This window comes from Mobula birostris, chromosome 24, assembly GCF_030028105.1.
Source record: "Mobula birostris isolate sMobBir1 chromosome 24, sMobBir1.hap1, whole genome shotgun sequence".
Classification (NCBI taxonomy): domain Eukaryota; kingdom Metazoa; phylum Chordata; class Chondrichthyes; order Myliobatiformes; family Myliobatidae; genus Mobula; species Mobula birostris.
The window spans coordinates 58,906,484-58,929,631 of NC_092393.1; the positions used below are offsets into that span (position 1 = coordinate 58,906,484).

The 23,148-nt window shown below is 40.5% G+C and overlaps 1 protein-coding gene across 1 annotated transcript in view; it reads left to right on the forward strand.

Annotated features, from left to right (window-relative positions):
- ern1 (endoplasmic reticulum to nucleus signaling 1) overlaps positions 1-23,148 on the forward strand; it is a 115,994-nt gene that overhangs the window by 27,049 nt on the left and 65,797 nt on the right. Inside the window, exon 2 of the mRNA XM_072242748.1 lies at positions 10,207-10,324. Coding sequence (XP_072098849.1) covers positions 10,207-10,324 — 118 coding nt within the window. The remainder of the gene's footprint in view (positions 1-10,206; positions 10,325-23,148) is intronic.

The following is a 23,148-nucleotide window of genomic DNA, read 5'->3' on the forward strand; positions in this document are numbered from 1 at the left end:
CTACCCCCACATCCAGGTCATTAATAAAAATTATGAAAAGTAGAGGTCCCAGAACAGATCCTTGTGGGACACCACTAGTCACAATCCTCCAATCTGAATGTACTCCCTCCACCACCACCCTCTGCCTTCTGCAGGCAAGCCAATTCTGAATCCACCTGGCCAAACTTCCCTGTATCCCATGCCTTCTAACTTTCTGAATAAGCCTACCGTGTGGAACCTTGTCAAATGCCTTACTAAAATCCATATAGATCACATCCACTGCACTACCCTCATCTATATGCCTGGTCACCTCCTCAAAGAACTCTATCAGGCTTGTTAGACATGATCTGCCCTTCACAAAGCCATGCTGACTGTCCCTGATCAGACCATGATTCTCTAAATGCCTATAGATCCTACCTCTAAGAATCTTTTCCAACAGCTTTCCCACCACAGACGTAAGGCTCACTGGTCTATAATTACCCGGACTATCCCTACTACCTTTTTTGAACAAGGGAACAACATTCGCCTCCCTCCAATCCTCCAGTACCATTTCCGTGGACAACGAGGACATAAAGATCCTAGCCAGAGGCTCAGCAATCTCTTCTCTCGCCTCGTGGAGCAGCCTGGGGAATATTCCGTCAGGCCCCGGGGACTTATCTGTCCTAATGTATTTTAACAACTCCAACACCTCCTCTCCCTTAATATCAGCATGCTCCAGAACATCAACCTCACTCATATTGTCCTCACCATCATCAAGTTCCCTCTCATTGGTGAATACCGAAGAGAAGTATTCTTTGAGGACCTCGCTCACTTCCACAGCCTCCAGGCACATCTTCCCACCTTTATCTCTAATCGGTCCTACCTTCACTCCTGTCATCCTTTTTTCTTCACATAATTGAAGAATGCTTGTGAAAATTCTAGAGACCATGCAGGGATGGTTTTAAGAGGTGGGATGAGATTTGGAAAAGGATCTTATTCAGGACAGCTCTTTGTAGAATGGTTGTTTACTATTCTGCACAGTGATTGCTAGGTGTATGGTCTGGAAGTAACTTGTATTTCAAAATTGAACTACATATTGCAACACGGTTGTACATTTATGAAAATCCAAAGACAAGTTCTTGTTTCCTAAAAGATTCATGCCCTATATACCAGCGGTCCCCAACCACTGGGCCGCAAAGCATGTGCTACTGGGCCGCGAGGAAACGATATGAGTCAGCTGCACCTTCCCCCATTCTCTGTCACGCACTGTTGAACTTGAACATAGGGTTGCCAACTGTCCCGTATTTGCTGGGACATCCTATATATTGGGCTAAATTGGTTTGTCCCATACGAGACCGCCTTTGTCTCGTATTTCCCCCGCTAAGGTAGAGCGTTCCTATGATACCTTCCGTGCCGAAATGGCGTGAAACAAAGAAGCAATTACCGTTAATTTATATGGGAAAATTTTTTGAGCATTCCCAGACCCAAAAAATGACCTAACAAATCATACCAAATAACACAAAAAAACGAAAATAAATAACACTAACCTATAATAAAAGCAGGAATGATATGATAAATACACAGCCTATATAAAGTAGAAATAATGTATGTACAGTATAGTCGGGAAGATAAAGGCAAAACCTATTTGTGGGGAAAAATCGGCACATACGCGCATGCGCACACAGGTGCCTGCGCAAGGCTTCATGGTCATGGTAGTCTTTCCTGGGGTAAAGTGTCCCGGGATTTTGTCCCTTATTCGGGAGTGAGAAAGTTAGCAACCTTAACTATAAAAGACATGTTGGGGTGAGTTTAACCCTACTTGAACACCACCCCTCCTACACCCCCCCGGTTGGCCGGTCCGCAAGAATATTGTCAATATTAAACCGGTCCGAGGTGCAAAAAAGGTTGGGGACCCCTGCTATATACAGTAACACAATTACCAGAGGTAGCCAGCATCTATCACGTCACATCACTTGCTGTCCAGATGTGTCGGTTGTGAGCTGACTGATGAGGCGGAAGTAATATTGCTTAAAGGGATAGTAGGTAGAAAGGTGGCATGGTAGCTTAGCAGTTAGCGTAATGCTTTACAGCACTACCGATCAGAAGATTGGGGTTCAGTTCCCACCAATATCTGTAAGAGGTTTACATGTTCTCTCCATGACCACATGGGTTTCCACTAAGTATTCCAGTTTCCTTCCACGTCCCAGAGACGTATGGGTTAGGGTTAGTAAGTTGTGGGCATGCCGTGTTGTCGCCAGAAGCATGGCAGCATATCCTCGGACAGTTAGTGATTGACTAAAAACGGCGCATTGCACTGTATGTTTCAATGTACATGTGCCAAATAAAGCTAACCTTTAATCTTTAGTCTGAGAGGTGATGCAGTAATTCTATTGTTTTCACTTAACTTGAACATGCTCCCAACTAAGGGACATAATTCCCTCCTTAAATTCCTCCTTCCAGACGCTGCTCCTCCAATTTGATTGATCACAGCTCAGTAATTCTATGAGTCACTGAGAATGTTAGCATGTCTTTTCAGAACATCCTTCATGTTTTCTCTGTCTTTCTGAAAATCTCTTGCTGTGGCAGAGGCTAGAGTACAGTGCATATTCTGTCAGATTTGTAAATAACACCTCCACTGACCAGTGGTTTTGGATTGGAGGATTTTGTGATATCTTTCCAGGACTTGAAGGTCCTCTTTAGATACTTGACATCTCTGAAACATCCACAAGGTGGGAATCACTGTTATTTGGAAGACTTGGTACTATGTTTGATGTCTTGAACTGTGAGCACACTTTTCTTTGGATAAAAGTTATGCATGCACATTGGAGATGATGGAGAATTTCTGTATTATTGACCTTTTCTGGGAAATGGTATGGAAGATGATCCTTGTTTTTCAGGGTCTTATTGTGGATCCTTAAAGGTGGAGAGCAATGTTGTACACTTGAGGGCAGGTTGATAAATGACTAGTTTTTTAGATATCTACAAGAGTAAGGTCTGTCCTCTATTGTGGACTTCAATGAACGAGTCTACGGTGACTTAGAGCTTTGCCTTCTGGTTTGCATGTAGACGAGCCTTGTGTCCATACTATAACTGATGCTTGAAGTGGAATAACCTTGGTTCTGGAATATAGGCTGAGGGAGTTTCTCATTTATCTGTAGATCAGCTTTTCTCCAATGAGGAGGTGGTACACAAATCTGGGACCTGATTTAGGAACTACTTTCCCTCTGCTATCAGATTTCTGAGCAGTCAATGAATGCAACTTAATTAGTCCTTTTTCGTAATTTGCAGTTATTTTTGTCTTTGTATAGTATTATTTCTGCAAAACGGCCAATTTCACATTATTTAAGTAGTTGATAATAAACCTACTTCTGAGAATTTTGACAGCAAGGTACAAAGTTGCAGCCAAAGTTTCACTGTGAGCGGGAAATGATGAACTGCAAACATTTTGTTTGTTCAACAGTGAAGAATTGACATAGACATTGTAGAAATGAAGGAAATGTTTATACTTCTGTGAGCATTCAAGTTTACTAATTCGTTGCTGAATTTTATTAATTAGTTGATCATTATTTCTACTTTACTTAGAACTTTTGTGAGGATTTGTGTCTCAGGAATATTGAGATGTGCCTCTAAGGCACACAAATCTAATTGTCTTTCAACCATACACATGTATACAGCTAAAAGAAACATTGTTCCTTCGGGGCCTCGCACACAATTAATCTACCCACATTTATGGTTAGACCAATTTAGCAGTTTAAACAAGTTCATTTGTAATTTGATAGAATTTGATACAAAGGTTAAGTTTGTCTTCGTACAACTGAATGATGCAGACAAAGCAAGAGATGTGGTATCAGAATATTTTTGCCAAAACTGTAAATACCTTGTTTATGGAAAACAAATGATTTTTTAAAAAATAAATTCTTCTCACCTGGTGTGAAGTTATGCCATCATATTCATGATATTCAGTGGAATGTTTTATTTTTTACAAAACTGAGGCTTCATAAGGCTTTGATCAGACCACGTATTGTGAGCAGTTTTGAGACTCTTACCTAAGAAAGGATGTGCTGACATTGGAGAGGGTCCAGAGGAGGTTTACAAGAATTATCCTGGAAATGAAAGGGTTAACAGATAAAGAACATTTAATAGCTCTGAGCCTGTATCCCTGGACTTTAGAAGAATGAAGGGGGATCGCATTGAAAATTATCGAATATTAAAAGGTTTAGATGAGGAACTGTTGCATGCTTGTTCTTGCAGAAACTGGCTCCAAGGCAATATCCCATGCACCATCATCGGTCTTGAGACCATGCAACCCAAGAACTTGTGCTAATATTATTTTGTAACCATATGTGCTACTGTAATTGCAGTACTGTGCAAAAGTCTTGGGCAATATATTTAGCTAGGGTGCCCAAGAGTTTTGAACAGTACTGTATTTGTCAACGTGGAATGGAGAGTGAATTTGTAAATCTGGAGGGAGCTAAGAATGTTAGGAATGGTGAGGGTGGGGAGATGTGGGACAAGTGGCAAAGGAGTGCTGAGGCAGATGTGTACGGTTAAATAACAATTGAACTTGAATGAATGTGGACAGGATGCTTCCTATAGTGAGGAAGTCTAGGACGAGAGGGCACAGCCTCAGTAGAAGGACATCCCTTTGGAACAGAGATGAATGTGAATTTCTTTACCCAGAGAGTGGTGAATCTGGAATTCATTGCCTCAGATGGCTGTGAAGGACAAGACATTGGGTTTTTTTAAAGCAGAGTTTGACGGGTCCTTGATTGGTAAGGGTGTCAAAGGTTACAGGGAGAAGACTGGAGAGTGGGGCTGAGGGCAAATGAGATGAAGAAAACGACTAAGTACTTTACTAATTACATTTTATCTGGTAAACGACGTGGCAGCTGAAGTCTCGAAGGTGCAGGACAGTTGCAGTGTGGTGTGTATGGGCTGAATTGAGGTGGCCGGAGAGTGGGGAATGCACCAATGTATGGGCATACTGGTGTGGACTTGGAGGCAATTTGATGCAGCGCGGCCTGGGCCTGAGAGCAAGAAAAGTCCTGAGCTGAATTGTAAAGGTCAGGTACGGCCCGAGTGGAGGTTCTGTTGGATTTCTTTGTTTTGTGGCCACTTGTAACGAGTCAAATCTCAAGGTTGTATTAAGTAAAGTATACATACTTTGATAATAAATGTCCCTTGACCTTTGAATTTTCAAGTTTATTGTTCTTCATCGTATACTTGTATGCCGCCAAATGAGGCAGCGTTCCTCTGGACCAAGGTGCACAACACAGTACATATAACTCACACACATAACACAGAAAGTAATATTACCACAAATAAATGAACAAATAATTAAAATATATTCCAGAGGATTGACAATTAACCAATTGATAATTACTATAGATTCCTTTGTACTTTTCTGTAGTTTTTTTCTCACTTGATGGAAGTGCTTTTATCGCTTGGAAGAACCAGCCGGGAATGTTGCTGGTTTGGGATTTGTGTGAAGTACTTGCACATTTGGGTGCTTCTTGTTTTTGTGATCATGAATTTTGGGTGCTGTGAATAGGCTCACTGACATTATTTGATTTATCACTGGGTATAATTATTGAGGATTTAGAGAGCATGAATTTTTGATTTGCACAATTTGTCTTTTGCAGATTAGTTGTTTGTCAGTCTTTATGTATAATTTTTCATAAATGCTATTGTGTTTCATTATTTTCCTGTAAGTGCCTGCAAGAAAAAGAATCTCAGCGTAGCATATGGGGACTTCTGCATTCTTTGATAGTAAATTTATTTTGACTTTGACTTGTACAATGAAAGGCAAGTTCCAAACGTGTCAGATAAACTGAGAAACCAATTTTAAATGAGTGAGAAAGGGTACAGCTGCAGAGAGATTGCTTATCTCGAGCTGTTTCTGTGGTTTCACTCAACAGTATCATCTGCCATTAAACTCAAAAGTACAACATATATTTTCAGCACATTTTCCATCGTAGAATCTTGTTTGCTTGGCTCATGTGCATCACTGGGTATAATGTATTACTACTTAAACAAAGACTCATTTTTATTGGTATTTAGATTAACACTGCCGTAGCAGTACTCATTCATATGTTTAGTTTTGGTCGAATGACTACAGTCAAATTCAGATTTTTTATGCCTCAGAACTGTAGCTGTCAAACCCCTACTTCAAAAACAAACCTTGATAATGAAGTACCAGCTAACTACAGGTCTTTATCAAATATTCTCTTCCAGGGTAAGGTTCTTGAGAAACTTGTTTTCAACTAACTCAACAACTTTCTGAATGAGAACAATATTCTAGAAAAATTTCAGTGTTTGGAGCAAACCATAGCATGGAGATGGCCCTTACCAAAATTGTCAACAACCGTAGGCTTTACACTGATACCAGCAGTCTCTGTTCTAATTCTCCTAGATGTAGGTGCTGCCTTCAACACAATTGACCACAGCATTCTCCCAGACAAGCTTGAGAACTGGGTTGGCTTTAATTGGTTTTGTTCATATTTCTTAGAGAGAACATTTTTTTTGTCTGCCTTGGAGACCAATTTTCTAGGAGATATGTAAATTTTGGTGTTGCTCAGGAAAGCAGTCTTGGTCCCCTTCAGAGACATATTAGAGAGCATAAACTTGATTTGCTTAGTTTGCAGATGACACACAATTGTATATCTCTGTTGAGCCTGATAATGGTAACACCCTATCTTCTCTGACATTTGTTATGGCTATAATAAACAAATAGATGAGCAATAATTTCCTAAAACTACATGAAGATAAAACTGAAATAGTTCTGTTTGGTCCCAAAAGCAAAAGAGATAAACTTCTTGATTAAACTTGGAAACTTGACTCCTCTTATAAAATCAGAAGTAACAAGCCTGGGTGTTATCCTTGATTCAGATTTGAATTTAAATCCCACATAAAGTAAGAGACCCGAGCAGCATTTCTACACTTAAGAATATTAAAAATGTACGTCTATTTCTGTCATGTAATGATGCTGAAAAACTAATTCACGCCTTTATATTGGATAGACTAAATTACTGGCCTTCCAAAGTAATATATTGACAAACTTCAACTCATTCAGAATGGTGCTGCTAGACATTTTTAACTAAAACCAGGATGAGGAAACATATCATTCCCATCCTAGCTACTCTGCATTGGCTTCCTGTATCTTTTAGAATTGATTTTATAATTCTCTTATTTGTTTTTAAAGTTCTCAACGGTCTGGGGCCAGAGTACATCACAGAATTGCTTTTGTTTTGTAATCCTGCTCAAGTTCCCGGGTCTTCTTCTGTTGGTCCCTTTAATTTAAACAATCTCCCTCAAAAAATAATTGGCAGGTCAGTTTTTTTGAACTATGCCTCCTCAACTGTGGAATTCAATACTTAGAACTATGAGGGAAGGCAGCTATGCTCACTACTATACCATCATCGCAGTGCTCTTAGAACTATAAAGGATGCAGACTCAAGTTGACATATTTAAGTGCCAACTCAAAACCTATTTATTTAACCTTGCTTTTTAGCTAACATATTTGGTCTTTTATTTTCATGTTTTCACTTTATCTTGTAAAACATTTTGAACTACATCATTTATATTTAATGTGCTCTGTCATTAAGATGTAAAAATTACTATAAGTTGCAAATTAAATAGTGTAAAAGAGGAGTAATGAGGTCATGATCATGGACATTTCGGAAATCTGATGATGGAAGGGCTGAAGCTATTCCCAAAACATTGAGTGGGGTTCTTCAGGCTTCTGTACCACCTTTGCAGTGATAGTAATGCAGAGAGGGCACGTCCTGGACAGTGAGCATCCTTAATGCTGCATACTGCCGCCTTGAGGGATCGCCTCTTAAAGGTGACAGTGGGGAGGATTGTGTCCATGATGGAGCTGGCTGAGACTAAAACTCCTCTACAGCAGGGGTTCCCAATGTGGGGTCCTTGGACCCCTTGGTTAATGGTAGGGGTCCATGGCATAAAAAAGGTTGGGAAATCCTGTGTACAGCCTCTTGTGATCCTGTGCATTGGAACCTCTATTCCAGGCAGTGATGCAACTAGTCAGAATGCTCTCCACAGTACGTGTAATTTGCAAGACTTTGGTGATGTGCCAAATCAATATAAATTATACCAAATGCAATGCTCAGTAACTTTGTTGATATTTTTTCTTGCAGGATTAGCAGGTTAGAATAAGTTTTGCTCTTCTTACTGCACCAAACATGATGATACAGAAATCTTCCAAGTGCTGATAAAATTTATTTTATTGGGAAGATGGGATAGGGTTTTCAAATCACAGACCCATTTTCCTTAAACCTGCCACGTGGGGTGAAACTTCCTGATGTGTAAATAAGAACATGGGAGTAGAATTAGTCCATCGAGACTGCTTCACTATTCCATCATGGCTGATTTATTTTCCCCTCAACCCCACTCTTCTGCCTTCTCCCTATAACTTTTGACACCCTTACTAATCAAGAACCTATTAACCTCTGCTTTAAATATATCCAATGCCTTGCCCTCCACTGATTCTGTATTTTCACCATCCTCCAGCTAAAAATATTCCTCTTCATCTCTGTTCTAAAGGGAAATTCTTCTACTCTGAGTCTGTGCCCTCTGGTCCGAGACTCCCCACTACAGGAAGCATCCTCTCTACATCCACTCTATCTAGGCCTTTCAATATTTGATAGGTTAGGTTTCAATGAGATCCCCTCCTCATTCTTCAAAACGCCAGCCCAGAGCCATCAAACAGTCCTCGTGCATTAACCCCTTCATTTCGGGAATATCTTGTCAAGCAGAAGGAAATATTCTGAAGTTGTAGTTAGAACTGTTGTGTTGGTTGTGGAAATGCATTTATACCCAAAAGAAGCAAAGGTGCTTGTGAAGCTCTGATCCTGATTTAAAATCACGATAGTGATGGTAGAAGAGCTATGGGCATGTCCTTAGGAATGTTCAGTTGTGCCTTATGTGTTATGTTCAGATGAGATACAGGAGGATATATTTACAGTTTTTGTATTGAAAAAAGCTGATAGATAAGTGGGATTGGGTGTCAGAGAATATGGTTCAAAAGTATGGAGGTGAATATGTAAGCTAAGCATAAACCCAGGTAATGCAAAGTTGTTTGCATATAATACTGAGTTTAAATGAGCATAATTAAAGAATTCATACTATGAATTTAACTCACTGTAAAACAAATGACCGATATTTAAGGGAGTGTGATTTAATATCAATTTCATTAAAGAGAGACTTATGTTGGGTTCAGTGTGCCATTGCAAGATATTTAACTCATTATAGAGTTTTGCACTCAATTGGAAAATCTGTTGAGATAAATTTACAATGTTAAGTGGTTATTATTTTTAATCTTTGTATTTGGTTGACTTAGTCTGTGACTAGAAACCAAATCAATCTTTGATAAATTCTGTTTAAGAATATCTTCAGACATTGCCTTAGGTTCTTCCTTCTTCCCTGCTCATCTTTCAGCCTGATGGATGAACTAGGACCCTGCTGAAATCTCTGTCAGCACTGCTAATTAGTTTTTTGGAGGAGCTGGGAATATCGCAGAAGCTTAGAAAAGAATTGCACATGACTCCAAACTGGAGCTCTTCCCACGGAGTTTCATTTACACCTGAAGCTGAGTTCTAGGTGTTATACTGGTTAATGCTGGTTCAACCTACATGTTTGCAACCATGTTCTCAGATACAACCTCCTCATACCTCTCAGCTTTTAAAATAAATTATTAACTGAAAGCTATCGGGCACGGTGGTGTAACGCTTTATGGCACCTGCTGTAAAATGGGGGTTCAATTCCCACTGCTGTCTGTAAGGAGTTTGTACATTCTTCTCATGATGACGTAGGTTTCCTCCCACATTCCAAAGATGTGTGGGTTAGGGTTACTAAGTTGTGGACATGCTGTGCAGAATGGCAACACTTGGTGGGCTGCCTTTTGTACATCCATGGACTGTGACGGTCGTTGATGCAAATACTGTAACACATTTCTCTGTATGTATTGATGTACCTGTGACAAATAAAGCTAATCTTTAATCTTGGTGCATCTCATTTGGATATAGGAATGCAGTACTTGAATGGCAAATTGTGTGTGCTTTCTCATGGGATAGTAGTTCATCCCATCTTGGTTCAGTTATGACTGTTAAGGAACAGGAAGCCAATATCTGCTGACCTTTTGAGTTTTTGAAAAAATGGGATTATAATAGAGACTTTGCATTCTACTGTCACTTTGGTTGTGCTTGTTATTTTGATGTTTATATCTTTCAGTGCTGTGGAAGTTCGGGTACGGTGCTGCCTGAGACGCTACTGTTTATATCAACTCTGGATGGAAGCTTACATGCTGTCAGCAAACAGACAGGTTCAATCAAATGGACCCTGAAAGAAGGCAAGTATTTCTTTCATCCTGGCAGTATAGAGTTTCCTGTTCTGGTAACACAGCAGTATATTTGCTAATTTGTATATTTCACATTTACAAGAATGAAAGAGTTAATGTGTGAGTGGCATTTGATGGCTCTGGGCCTGTACTTGCTGGAGTTTAGATGAGGTGGTGGAGGATCTCACTGAATTTTATGCAAACATTGATACTCTGGCAAAACCTGTTCTAGAAAGGACACGGCTTGCCTGCTTATGTAAATGGTGATGTATTTTGACTGTCGTTATAAATGATTTCATTTTGTTCTGTGCAGTGCTTGATTAGAGATCCAAACTGTGTTGTAAAGGCCCATTTTCCATAACCTGGTGTCACTTGCTGTACCTAGGTTATTTAATATTTTGTATGGAATTTTGCCAGATGGCTCTGCTCATTGTTCAATGCAAAGCTGGCTCTGTGACATGCCTTTTCATTTGTGTTAGAAATTAAATGGGGAGTGACATAGAATAATTAATGTTGCGGTAACCTTTGAAATTATAATTCCAAGTACGAAGAAATTGCATTACTTAAAGAGGGCTCATCAGATGGCTATGAAGAACTGAGTTGCAAAATATTCATATGAAATTACAATGCTTGGTCACCAACCCACTTCTTAACTTTGTCTTCAGTCATTATATGGGTTCACAAGTGATCTTCATTAATTGGAGATGATGAAAAATTAATTTTGATATTTTCTGCAGATGCTTGAAATTTATTTATATGCTTATGTAGTGATACGGCATGGAGTAGACGATTCTGGCCCTTTAAACAATGCTGTCCCAGCAACCCCGGAACCCCAATTAACCCTCACCTAATCACGAAACAATTTACAATGACCAGTTAGTCTACTCAGTACATCTTTGGACTGTGAGAGGAAACCAGAGTACCTGGGGGAGACCCAGGCATTCTACAGGGAGGATGTACAGAGACTGCACTGGAATTAAACTTCGAACTCCTGAATGCCTCGAGTTGAAGTAGCATCACGTTCACCGCTATACTATTGTGGTGCCCTCCAGAGGTTTTCACAGAAAATGCCTCATCAACATTTTCTGTTTTCAGTCTCAGTTTGTACTTCTGTTCCTGGCAAAATGTAGGTGCATTTTCCTCCTCTTCCTGTTTCTGCCCCAGCAACACTATTTACAAACTGGAAGATTACATGAAATGTAATCTATTCCCAGATATCTGCCAATGTTCCTCAACAACTGGCCCAGAAGATGGGTAGGAATGAACTGGATCAATTTTCTTTTTTGGGTATTTTTTGACCGTTTTAACATGTTGGTTAAGTATAGAAATCTCCAACTGTCAATCATTAAATACTAAATCAACATTGCCCTCATAGTTTGCATTGTTATACAACGGGGAGAACTGCATGTTGCAATGTTGGGCATTGACTTTTTTTGTCTGTGACTTGTGACTTTGGTCCATGCTACTGATCTGACATTTTCTTGTTCTAAAAGTAAGAGAAAAATTGTGAAATTCAACTAGCTGAAGAAAGATGATTTGCACGCCTTCAGGTGTGATTACAGTGAAAGTAAATACAAAACCTAGAGGGGTATTAGGGTGTGATGCCATGAGCTGCTTTCACATGGGCAGTCTGAAGAAAGTGGTAAAAACAAGCATCACTGATAAGGTGAGGTAGATGTTGGATCAGGAACTGTCAAAATGATATTTTAGAGCAAGCTCAGGGAGGGGGTGGTTAGAAAAGTTTTGAGGAGCAGGGACTGGTCCTGCTAAAGGGTCTTAACCCAAAATGTCAACTGTCCATTTCCCTCCACAGATGCAGTCTGACCTGCTGAGTTCCTCAGCATTTTGTGTGTTGCTCCAGATTCCAGCATCTGCAGTTTCTTGTGTCTCTTAAACATTTCAAGTATTTTCTCAAGACAGGAACCATTTCAATGTTGTCCCTCTGTCTTGATTGGCAAAGTCTCATTCGTACAGAATCCAGATGTTTGAGCAAATGAGAACTGATGCAGAATGAGGTGGAGGGGAGGGGATCTCATTGAAGCCCACCGAACATCGAAAGACTTAGATCAGGGGTTCCCAACCTGGGGTCAACGGACCCCTCAGTTAAAGGTAAGGTATAAAGGTTGGGAACCCCTGGCCTAGATAGTGGATGTGGAGAGGATGTTTCTCTAAGCGAGGGAGTCTCGGACTGGAGGGCACAGCCTCAGAGTACAAGGACATCCCTTTAGAAAAGAGATGAGAAGGAATTTCTTTCATCAGAGGATGGTGAATCTGTGGAATTCATTGCCATAGGTGGCTGCAGAGACCAAATCACTGGGTGTATTTAAAATGGTTGATATATTCTTGATTAGTACCGTGTCAAAGGTTACAAGGTGAAGGTGGGAGAAGATAAATAGATAGATGTACTTCATTAATCCGGAGGGAAATTTGGTTTCGTTACAGCCGCACCAACCAAGAATAGAGCGTAAATATAGCAATACAAAAAACACCAAAATGCAAACTATGCCAGATGGAAAATAAGTCCAGGACCAGTCTATTGGCTCAGGGTGTCTGACCCTCCACGGGAGGAGCTGCACGTTCGATGGCCACAGGCAGGAACGACCTCCCATGCCACCAAGTGTTGTATCACAGTGGAATGAGGCCGAAGTCCAACAGTAAAAAGTTCAATATGGAATGGAGTTGAGATTGAAAATTCTAAATTGGCCATGATGGAATGGTGGAGCAGACTGGATGGGTTGAATCATCCATGATGTCTTATGGTCTGACAGAAGTTCAAGCAGCGTAACCACTTTTAATCAGAGCCAGGTGGTGCCCTGCTTAGTGAACAAAATGCTTGTTCAGCTGTTTGTGTACTCACAGAAATCAAGCCAGCCGTTGTAATAACTGCTGCTGGAAATCATCAGGGTCAGGGAGTTTATGTAGGGGAGGAGAGATCCAGTGTGGATAAAAAGTCTTTAAGATGAACCATTGGCTCTGTTTTAATCTCTTCAGAATAGCCTTTCTTTTATTTATTTAGAAATACAGCGCCAAACAGGTCCTTCCAGCCCTTTGACCCATGCTGCCCAGCAACCCACCTATTTTACGCTAGCCTGATCTCAGGAAAATTTACAATGACCAATTAGCCTACTAACTGGTATGCCTTTGGACTGTGGGAGGAAACTGGAATACCTGGGGGAAACCCACGTGGTCACGGGGAGAATGTACAAACTTCTTACAGACAGTGCCAGAATTGAACTCCAATCTCTGATGGCCCAAGCTATAATAGAGTCATACTAACCTCTACACTACCGTGGCATGCCCCCCCCCCCACTCCAACTTCAATCTGAAAGAATGAACAAAATTCCTTCTCTGTCCTACATCAGGCTTAAAAATTGAAGCAATGAATATTTGCAATGAGATATCTTATTTGAGAGTAACGATTCAATTGTTCAACAGACCGTGCAAAATTCTGAATTTGTTTTTGTCAAGGTGGCTGACAAAGTTCTTTTGGATGGTTGATTTTGTGGCTGAGATTAAGATAGTGAACATAGTCATGGTGCCACAATTGTTTACCAATTGGTAATGCTAAGATCAGAGTTCATATCCCACCATAGTAGATGTGGAATTCATATGGAATTTGAGAAAACAGCCACAACTGTTGGGTTAGTAATGTTAGTAATGGCATTGTAGCATAGCTTAACCCTATTACAGTGCTAGTTGTAAGATCAGGGTTCAATGTCTGATCACTGTCTGTATGAAGTTTATATGTTCTCCCCTTGACCACGTGGATTTTCTTTGTGTGCTTCAGTTTTCTCCCATATTTCAAAGACGGATAGGTGTGATTAGTGAGTTGCGGGTATACTATGTTGGTGCCAGAAGCGTGGCGACCCTTGTGGCTACCCAGGATAATCCTTGTCGATTTGATTTGATGTTAAATGACACATTTCACTGTATGTTTTGATGCCCACCTGACAAATAAAGCTAATCTTGAATCATTAATAATTGTAAGTAATGATGATTACATTGGGTTCACTAATCACCTTCAGGAGAGGAAACTGCTGCTCTTACACAAACTGCTCCAAACGTAACTCCAAGTCCCTCCTCTGCCCAGTTAGGGATGGGCAATTATATGTAAAACACAAACACTTGAAGCTGTAACAAGAACCGATATAATGCACGAACTCAATTTGTCAAGCAGCATCTATGGGAAAAGAAACCAGAAACATTAACTGGTATCTCTTTCCACATCTGCTGATTGACAGGCTGAGTTCTTCCAAAATTTTCTATTTTTGTTTTGGATTCCATCATCTCCAGTTTTGTTTTCCACCAGGGAAGCTGAAGTCAGAATATAATTATGGACAAAGTTGTGACTGCACATGGTCGCTAGGTTAATATTCCTGACTGCTTTCAGTTCTGGTGCCACAGTAACTAGATTCATAGAGTCATAGAAAAGTACAACACAGAACAGGCCCTTCAGCCCATCTAGTCCATGCTGAGCCATTTAAGCTGCCTACTTCCATCAACCTGCACTGGGATACCCTTCCATATCCCTACCATCCATGTACCTATCCAAAACTTCTCTTAAACATTGAAATCGAGCTCACATGTACTACTTGTGCTGGCAGCTCATTCCACACTCAACCCTCTGAGGGAAGAAGTTTCCCCTCATGCTCCCTTCAAAGTTTTCACCTTTCACCCTTAACCCATAACCTCTAGTTGTAGCACAAACCCAAGAAAATCTGAAGATGCTGCAATTCGAAAGCACACGCACGAAATGCTGGAAAACCTCGGCAGACCAGGAAGTATCTGTGGAAAAGAGTAAGCAGTTGACGTTTTGGGCTGAGACCTTTCTTTAGGACAGGAAAGAAAGATGAGAAGTCAGAGACTTCTGGCCGCTGAGTCCCTCCAGCACTTAGTGTGTGTTGCCTCTAGCTGTAGTCCCACCCAACTTCAGTGGAAAAACCCTGCTTGCATTTACCCTACCTGTACCCCTCATAATTCTGTATACCGCTATCAAATCTCCCCTTAAATCTTCTAGGTTCCAACTCGGCCTTTTCTCCTTGGAGCGACGGAGGATGAGAGGTGACCTGATAGAGGTGTATAAGATGATGAGAGGCATTGATCGTGTGGGTAGTCAGAGGCTTTTTCCCCACGGCTGAAATGGTTGCCACAAGAGGACACAGGTTTAAGGTGCTGGGGAGTAGGTACAGAGGAGTTGTCGGGGTAAGCTTTTTTACACAGAGAGTGGTGAGTGCGTGGAATGGGCTGCCGGCAACGATGGTGGAGGCGGATATGATAGGGTCTTTTAAGAGACTTTTGGATAGGTACATGGAGCTTAGAAAAATAGAGGGCTATGGGTAAGCCTAGTAGTTTCTAAGGTAGGGACATGTTTGGCACAACTTTGTGAGCCGAAGGTCCTGTATTGTGCTGTAGGTTTTCTATGTTTCTAAACCCTGAGCACACACAAAAAGTGCTAGGGGAGCTCAGCAGGTCAGGTAGTATCTGTGGAGGGAAATAAACAGTTGACTTTTTGGGCTGAGACGCTTTATCACAATGGTTCCCATCCTGGAGTCCACGGACATCTCAGTTAATAGAAGGGGTCCATGGCATAGAGAAGGTTGGGAATCCTTGTATCAGGACTTCATTGGTCCTAATGAAGGGTCTTGGCCTGAACGATCCATCATTTATTTCCTCCATAGATGCTGCCTGGCTTACTGAGTTCCTCCAGCATCTTGTGTGTTTCTGCTGAAATTCTTCTAATAGGAGTAACTAATCCTTGTCTGAGCATTGTTTGGAGAGAGGATTTGTTGGCATCATAGTTTTCACGTTGAACCAAAGGAGGATGAGAGGTGACCTGATAGAGGTGTACAAGATGATAAAAGGCATAGATCAAGTGGACAGACAGATGGTTTCCCAGGGCAGAAATGATCATTAATACAAGAGAACATAAATTTAAGGTGTTGAGAGGAAAGAATGGGTTAGTTTGCCACAGGTAAGTTTTTTTTTACACAGAGAGTGGTAGATGCATGGACCACACTGCCAGGGGTGGTGGTGGTTGAGACAGATAGATTCGGGGCATTTAAGAGACTCTTAGATATGTACATGGATGACAGAAAAGTGAAGGTCTCTGTGGGAGGGAAGGGTTGAATTGATCTTGGTGTAGTTAAAAGTCAACGCAGCATCATGTACTGAAGGGCCCATACTGTGCAGTACTGTTCTGTGTTATGTTTATTTCTTCTGTTTTTGGAACGAGTTAGGGGGTGTGTTATTTGTTATTTTGATTAAAATATCTATTATATGTGTTATAAGTTAATGTGCAACTTTCACTTTGCAAAATTCTTCAATAGGAATGTTACTAAAGTAAAGTAAAAATTTGCTAGACAGTGAGAATAGTCGAATCAGGCACTGGAGCTTGAGGCTCTTAGATGAGTATGTGAATGTGCGGAGAATGGAGGGATATGGATGATACACAGGAGGAAAACATTTACTATAAATTGGCATCAAGATCAGCACAATATTGTGGGCTGAATGGCCTGTCCAGTTCTATAGATGCTGTAGTATAAACTGACCAAGTAACCAGGAGACCCATCTGTAATGATGCTTGCTTGATATCCAGTCACAAATGCTGGGACTCTGCCAATGTCCATTTTATATGTTAGAGCAGGTTTTTTTTAAAACTATGTATGAACATTGTGGAGCAAGCTATTCTGGAAAATGGCAGTCACAAGTTCACTTCACTGAAAATCACATTTATCAAAAATCTCTGACCTTCAGCTGCCTTTTTGCCAATAGAACATCTATTTAAAACCACAATAACATTCCACTTTGAACAGTGTGTATTTTTCTATGACAATGAATTTAAACTTCGCCTATTTGTGAAGAGGATTGACCATTCTCTCTTCTTGAGTGCCATTTTGTGCTGGTTACATTGAGTGGATTCTAGTTCTTTTCTTTCCCCAATGACCTTAATTCACATTATTGATCGGCTGTTTTGAAACGGAAAGGTTCACAGTTGTCATAGACTTGATGGACCAAAGGTCCTGTTTCCAAACTGTAGGACTCCATGAGTAAATTTATATGGTGTCCCTGCATTCACCAGCACCTAATCTTCCCACCTGCAATGCGGGTGAACAGGAGTGAAGTTGGGGAGGAGTTAGAGCCTCAGATTCAGATTTATTTATCACATGTACTGTACATTGAAGTGAGTCGTTTGCCTTACACATCCAAAGATGTGCTGGGGGCAGCCCGCAAGTGTCACCACACATTCCGGCACCAACACAGGATGCCCACAATGTTCAGCAGAACAACATGAGCAACAAGAACAGAACAAAACAAGACAAAAACAGCAAAACAAGACCCTTTCACATCCCCTAGCAGACACAGACAGCCTCTTGGCTTCCAATCCACGGCCTCAGACTCTGTCTTGCAGATCTTGGGCCTCCAACCTCCAGTCCCCAACTCAGACTCATACACTGGACCTTCGGGCCTCCGTCTCCAGACTTGCCAACTTCGGTCTCTGACCTTCTCTACATATCCTGACCAAAATACGAATCAGCTATCCTGTTAACTGTTTGAACTACATTTACACCAGCCCAAGTATCACAGCAGGGAGGATCTGACTTGAAGAAAAGGGATTATATAAATTGGTGAATTGAGGCCTATAGTTCTGAAAGGTACTGCAATATTTAAACTTTGAATCAAGTAATGCTTTTGAGGCACAACTGATTTGGGATTTGAAAAAATATAGGTAAGGATCATTATATTCCTTTGTGATTATAAGTAGTTGATTAATTCATGGTTCAAAGAAGAAATTGTTATTGATGCTCTTCTATATAATCTGTGTTCTGTTTCATGTTCCACACGCAGTAATTTATCTACAGACAAATATCTGCTGCCTGCCCTGCTGTGTGTGTGTGTGTGTGTGTGTGCGCGCGTGCGCGCGCGACAGAAAGAGAGAGAGATGCTTTGGAATTCCAGTGTCTGCAGATTCTCTTGTGTTTAAATATCTTCTGAGCTTGTTATGTTATTTCCCTGCCAGGTTTTGTGGGAAAATAAATTCACTCTCAAGTAGCATGAGACTCATGCTATTTTTGTAGGATTGTTCATTTCTTATTTTGATTGTAGTGAGGGAAGCGGATACAATTCAGAAATATTTTGAAGATTTTAGAGTATTTCCTTTAATTTGGAGATTTTGGAAATAATTTATTCCATTTGTGTTTTTTTTTTTCGCTTTTCAAATACCAGACACAATCCATGTTGGCATTCTCTCAACGCAAACTTATGATTATGCTTATCCAGTCAATTTCACCACCTGACCACTTATAGCAATTATTTAGCTACTTTACAACAAAATTATTCTGACTGCTCCCTCCACCCTGATCCTTTAACAAAAATATATCTTCTGTTTACTATCTCTGTCGACATATTTTTATCAAATCACCTTCTTATTATTTTGTATTGGAAATGGCTTTCTTCACAGTCCTGAAGTCCATTCATGTAGGTGAACCCTTTTGACCCTAATGCCATCCTAATTAATATCTCTGAATTTTCTCATTGGCTTAGGCACTTTCAAAACTGTGGTGCTCAGATTTATTCCACCTGAGGCCCAACTTAAGTTATGACAGAAGTGTAACATTCATTTTTGCACTTCATTAACAAAGTTAATTATCGTGTCTTTTTTGAACATCACGCCTTGTCACCTATGAAGGTGTGGACCCCACATCTACCTTCCAGTTCAAGATCTTAATTGTTGCCATTTTTCAACCAAAGTACAATCTGTCTGACTGTTTACTTATGAATTGTATCCACCTTTTATCCTTTCCCCATGCTGCCAATGATCCTTTGCAGCTTTCTCTGATTTAACATAGAAGATAAAATCTTACAGCACAGTATGGTCCCTTCGACAATAATGTTGTGCCAGTCTTTTCAACCACTGTATGATCAATTTAACCCACATTGCCCTCCATTTTTCTTAAGCGTTAAAGAGTATCTTAAATGTCCCTAATGTATCTGCCTCTACAATTACTCCTGGCAGGCCATCACTCTGCCTAAAACAAAAAGAGCTACCCCTGACATTCTCCTGTACTTTCCTCTAAACACCTTAAAGTCATGCTGTTTCATAATTGATTTGGTTTTGTTTGCAGATTTTAACACACCAATTCTAGATATGTATTCAAACCATTGGTGGCCACAGTAACCAGAAATGGGCCTCCTTGAATACCATTACCCAGTTCCAACTTCTTCTGCTCTCCTTTCTGAATAATCTTTATTTTGTTTTCTTTTACCCTAACTCAGTCCACCTCTCTAATTTCATTTTCCGCCATGTTAGGGTTTCCCATGTGGTACATTGTTGAAGCTTTTGATGAAGTTCATGTGCATAGTATCATTTACCTTTTTCCCATAAAAGTACTAATTCCTACTTTAATTGGGCTACTATCAATTAAAATACAAACACAAGAAACCAAATTGTGGTTGAATGTAATACTTAAGGGCATTTTAGAGGCACATTTTAACTCTTCCCCCACCCACCTTTTTATTCTGGCATCTTCCCCCTTCCTTCTTAGTCCTGAAGAAGGGTCTTGGACCGAAATGTTGACTGTTTATTCCTTTCCATAGATGCTGCCTGGCCTGCTGAGTTCTTCCAGCATTTTGTGTGTGTTGCTTTAGATTTCCAGCATCTGCAGACTTTCTCATGTTTGTGATACAGTAATGCAAAATCTACTTTGTTCCACATGACACAGGAGTTACTGCTAGATCATGTGGTTAGACTGTCTATAAACCAGTTTCACTATGATGCACAAACACACATGATATAACAATTTGGCCAGCAAGCTATCAACAACTGCTATTGTGCTTGGTTAAAGTTGTTCTTATTTGGAACAATCCTTCTGAATATACCATTGTTTGTTTTGATACATCATAGTATATCAGAGACAGGGTAAAACAGGTAGATGCAATTAGCTTTATTTGTCACATATACATCAAAACAGTGAAATGTGTTATTTGTGTCAACAGCCAACACAGTCAGAGGATGTGCTCGGGGCAATCCGCAAATGTCGCTGTGTTTCCAGCAGCAACATAGCATCTCCACAACTTACTACCCCTTAAGTCTTTGGAATATGGGAGGAAACTGGAGCACCTGGAGGAAACCCACTTAGCCATGGGGAGAACGTACAAACTCTTTACATACAGCAGTGGGGGATTAGTGGTGTTGTAAAGCAATATGCTACCCACGATGCTACCCTGGCGCCCACGGAGAGGTTGCATTAATTTGTCCATCCATAGTGTTCTTTTACATGAGTGGGAACATTAAGATAAACTTCTGAGTTTCTAAATGCAGGTTTTGGTACTTGGGTCCATTTACAGAGTAGGGTCATTGAGGTTGGTACTGGCTTAGTAAACTAATGATAACAGCAGTGAGATTACTAAGAATGATGTCAGAGCACTTAGTGCAGCAGGTGTACAGAAAGCCCAGGCACATACAGTACTGGTCAAGAGGATTAGGCACATATATGCAGTATCGCTAAGACTTTTGTACAGTTCTCTACATTGGTTAAAATAGGAAGGTTGTTGGGAAACAGAAATAAGAGTACTTAGCTTTGTATTAACTCAGTAGTATTAAGTGTTTGGTAACTGGAAACAATATATATAACAATATGTACAGTACTGAGCAAAAGTCTTGGGCACCCTAGTTTTTATACACACACACCCGCCCCCCACCCCCCGAAATGGAAAGTTAAAATTTGCCTCAAAAAGCCCAGATGTATTACATTCATCCACTTGTGTTTGATTTTTAATTGATTTTGGCCAAATTTAAGCAGGAAATAGTACTTTTTAAAATAAAAATTATATTTAATGATTCTAGTGTAAATGAAAAGCAAAAATCCTAATGAGTTGAATTGATCACTAAGAGCATTTACTCTGATATGTAATCATTGTTGTATATTGATTCCCAACTCTCTAAACATCAGCAGAGCTCTTCCTTCAGATGACTGATTGTATCAGGCTCTGACTATTGAATGCCTGGACTGTATCCTAACAATGACCTGTTGAGATCGTAGTGTTCTTCATCCAGTGTGATATAATAGACCCTTGATATATTTAGTAGATGTACTGTTCTGCTGGATAGGATTTTAACTTGGTTATTACTGCATAATGCCTGTTACTGAATTTCTTTCTTTATCTTTGTTTAACTATGTTCTGAGTAACTTTCCCCACATTGAGAAAATTAGTGTTTTATGTACTTCATTGAGCATCTTCACTCTGCCCACCACAAAAGGCGTGTTTTCTCTGTGGCCTCCCATTTCAATTCTATTCCCCATGTCGGTCCATAGCCTTCTCTCCTGCCACAAGGAGACCACTTTCAGGTTGATAAAATATTCTGTCTGGGTAGCCTTCAACCTGATGGCATGAGCATCAACTTCTAACTTCCACTAATTTCTCCCCCCTCCCCTTCCTTCTTTTTCTGTTACCCATTCTGGTTCCTCCTTAACCCCTTCTCTTCACCTACCCATTGCCTCCCTTTGGTTCCCTTCCTCCTTCCCTTGGTTCCCCTCCTCTTTCCCTTTCTTCCATTGTCTACTGTCCTCTCCTATCAGATTCTTTCTTCTTCAACCTTTTATTTCTTCCACCTATCACCTCCCAGCTTCTTACTTCATTCCCCTCTCCCCTGCCCACTCACCTTCTCCCTCACCTGGTTTCACCTGCCAGATGATACTCTTTCACTTCCCCCATCTAATTCTAGGTTCTTCCACCTTTCCTTTCCATAGATGCTGCCTGACCTGCTGACTTCACACACAAAATGCTGGAGGAACTCAACAGGCCAAGCAGCTTCTATGGAAAAGAGTAAACAGTTGATGTTTTGGGCTGTGACCCTTCATCAGGGTCTCACCCTGAAACATGGACTGTTTACTCTTTTCTGTAGATGCTGCCTGGCCTACTGAGTTCCTCCAGCATTTTGTGTGTATTGCTTTGGATTTCCAGCATCTGATAGATTTTCTCTTGTTTGTGAGTTCCTCCAGAATTTGTTTTTGTTCTTCTGTTCACCTACTTGCTTGCCTTCCCTCACCTGATTTAATCTCGGTCTAGGTTGCAGTTAGAATAAAACCTGAGTTTATATTGCACCTTTTCTTCATGGCGGCATCACTGTTTCTGCTTTATCAGTGTTCAAAGCACATTCAGCAGTTAATCCTTGGCTGAGAGCAAAACTGTGTACGTGTTAACATGTATATGCACATACTCCTTGCATATGACGGGAGTGATGGCTTTGGACCTGTACTCACTGGATTAGACAAATGTGGGAAATCTTAGTGGAACCAATCGAATATTAAAAGACTTAGATGGAGTCGACACGGAGAGGATGTTTCTTCTAGTGGGGGAGTCAAGGACCAGAGGACACAGCCTTAGAATAGAATGATGTCCCTTTAGAAAAGAGATGAGGAAGAATTTCTTTAGCCAGGTGGTGGTGAATCTGTGGAATTCATTGCCCCAGACGGCTGTGGAGGCCGAGTAATTGGGTATATTTAAAGCAGTTTTTAAAAAAAAATATATAGTATTTCGGCTTTTGCACGTTTTTTAATCTATTCAATATATGTAATTGATTTACTTGTTTATTTATTATTATTTTTATTTTATTTATTTTCTCTGTCTCTGCTAGATTATGTATTGCATTGAACTGCTGCTGCTTAGTTAACAAATTTCACCTGATTCTGATTCTGATAGTTTCTCAATTAGTAAAGGTGCCAAAGGTTCCGGGAAAAAGGCAGGGGAATGGGGTTGAGGGGGATAGTAAATTGGCCATGATGGATTGCTAGAGCAGATTTAATGGGCCGCGTGGCACAACTCTGCTCCTATGTCTA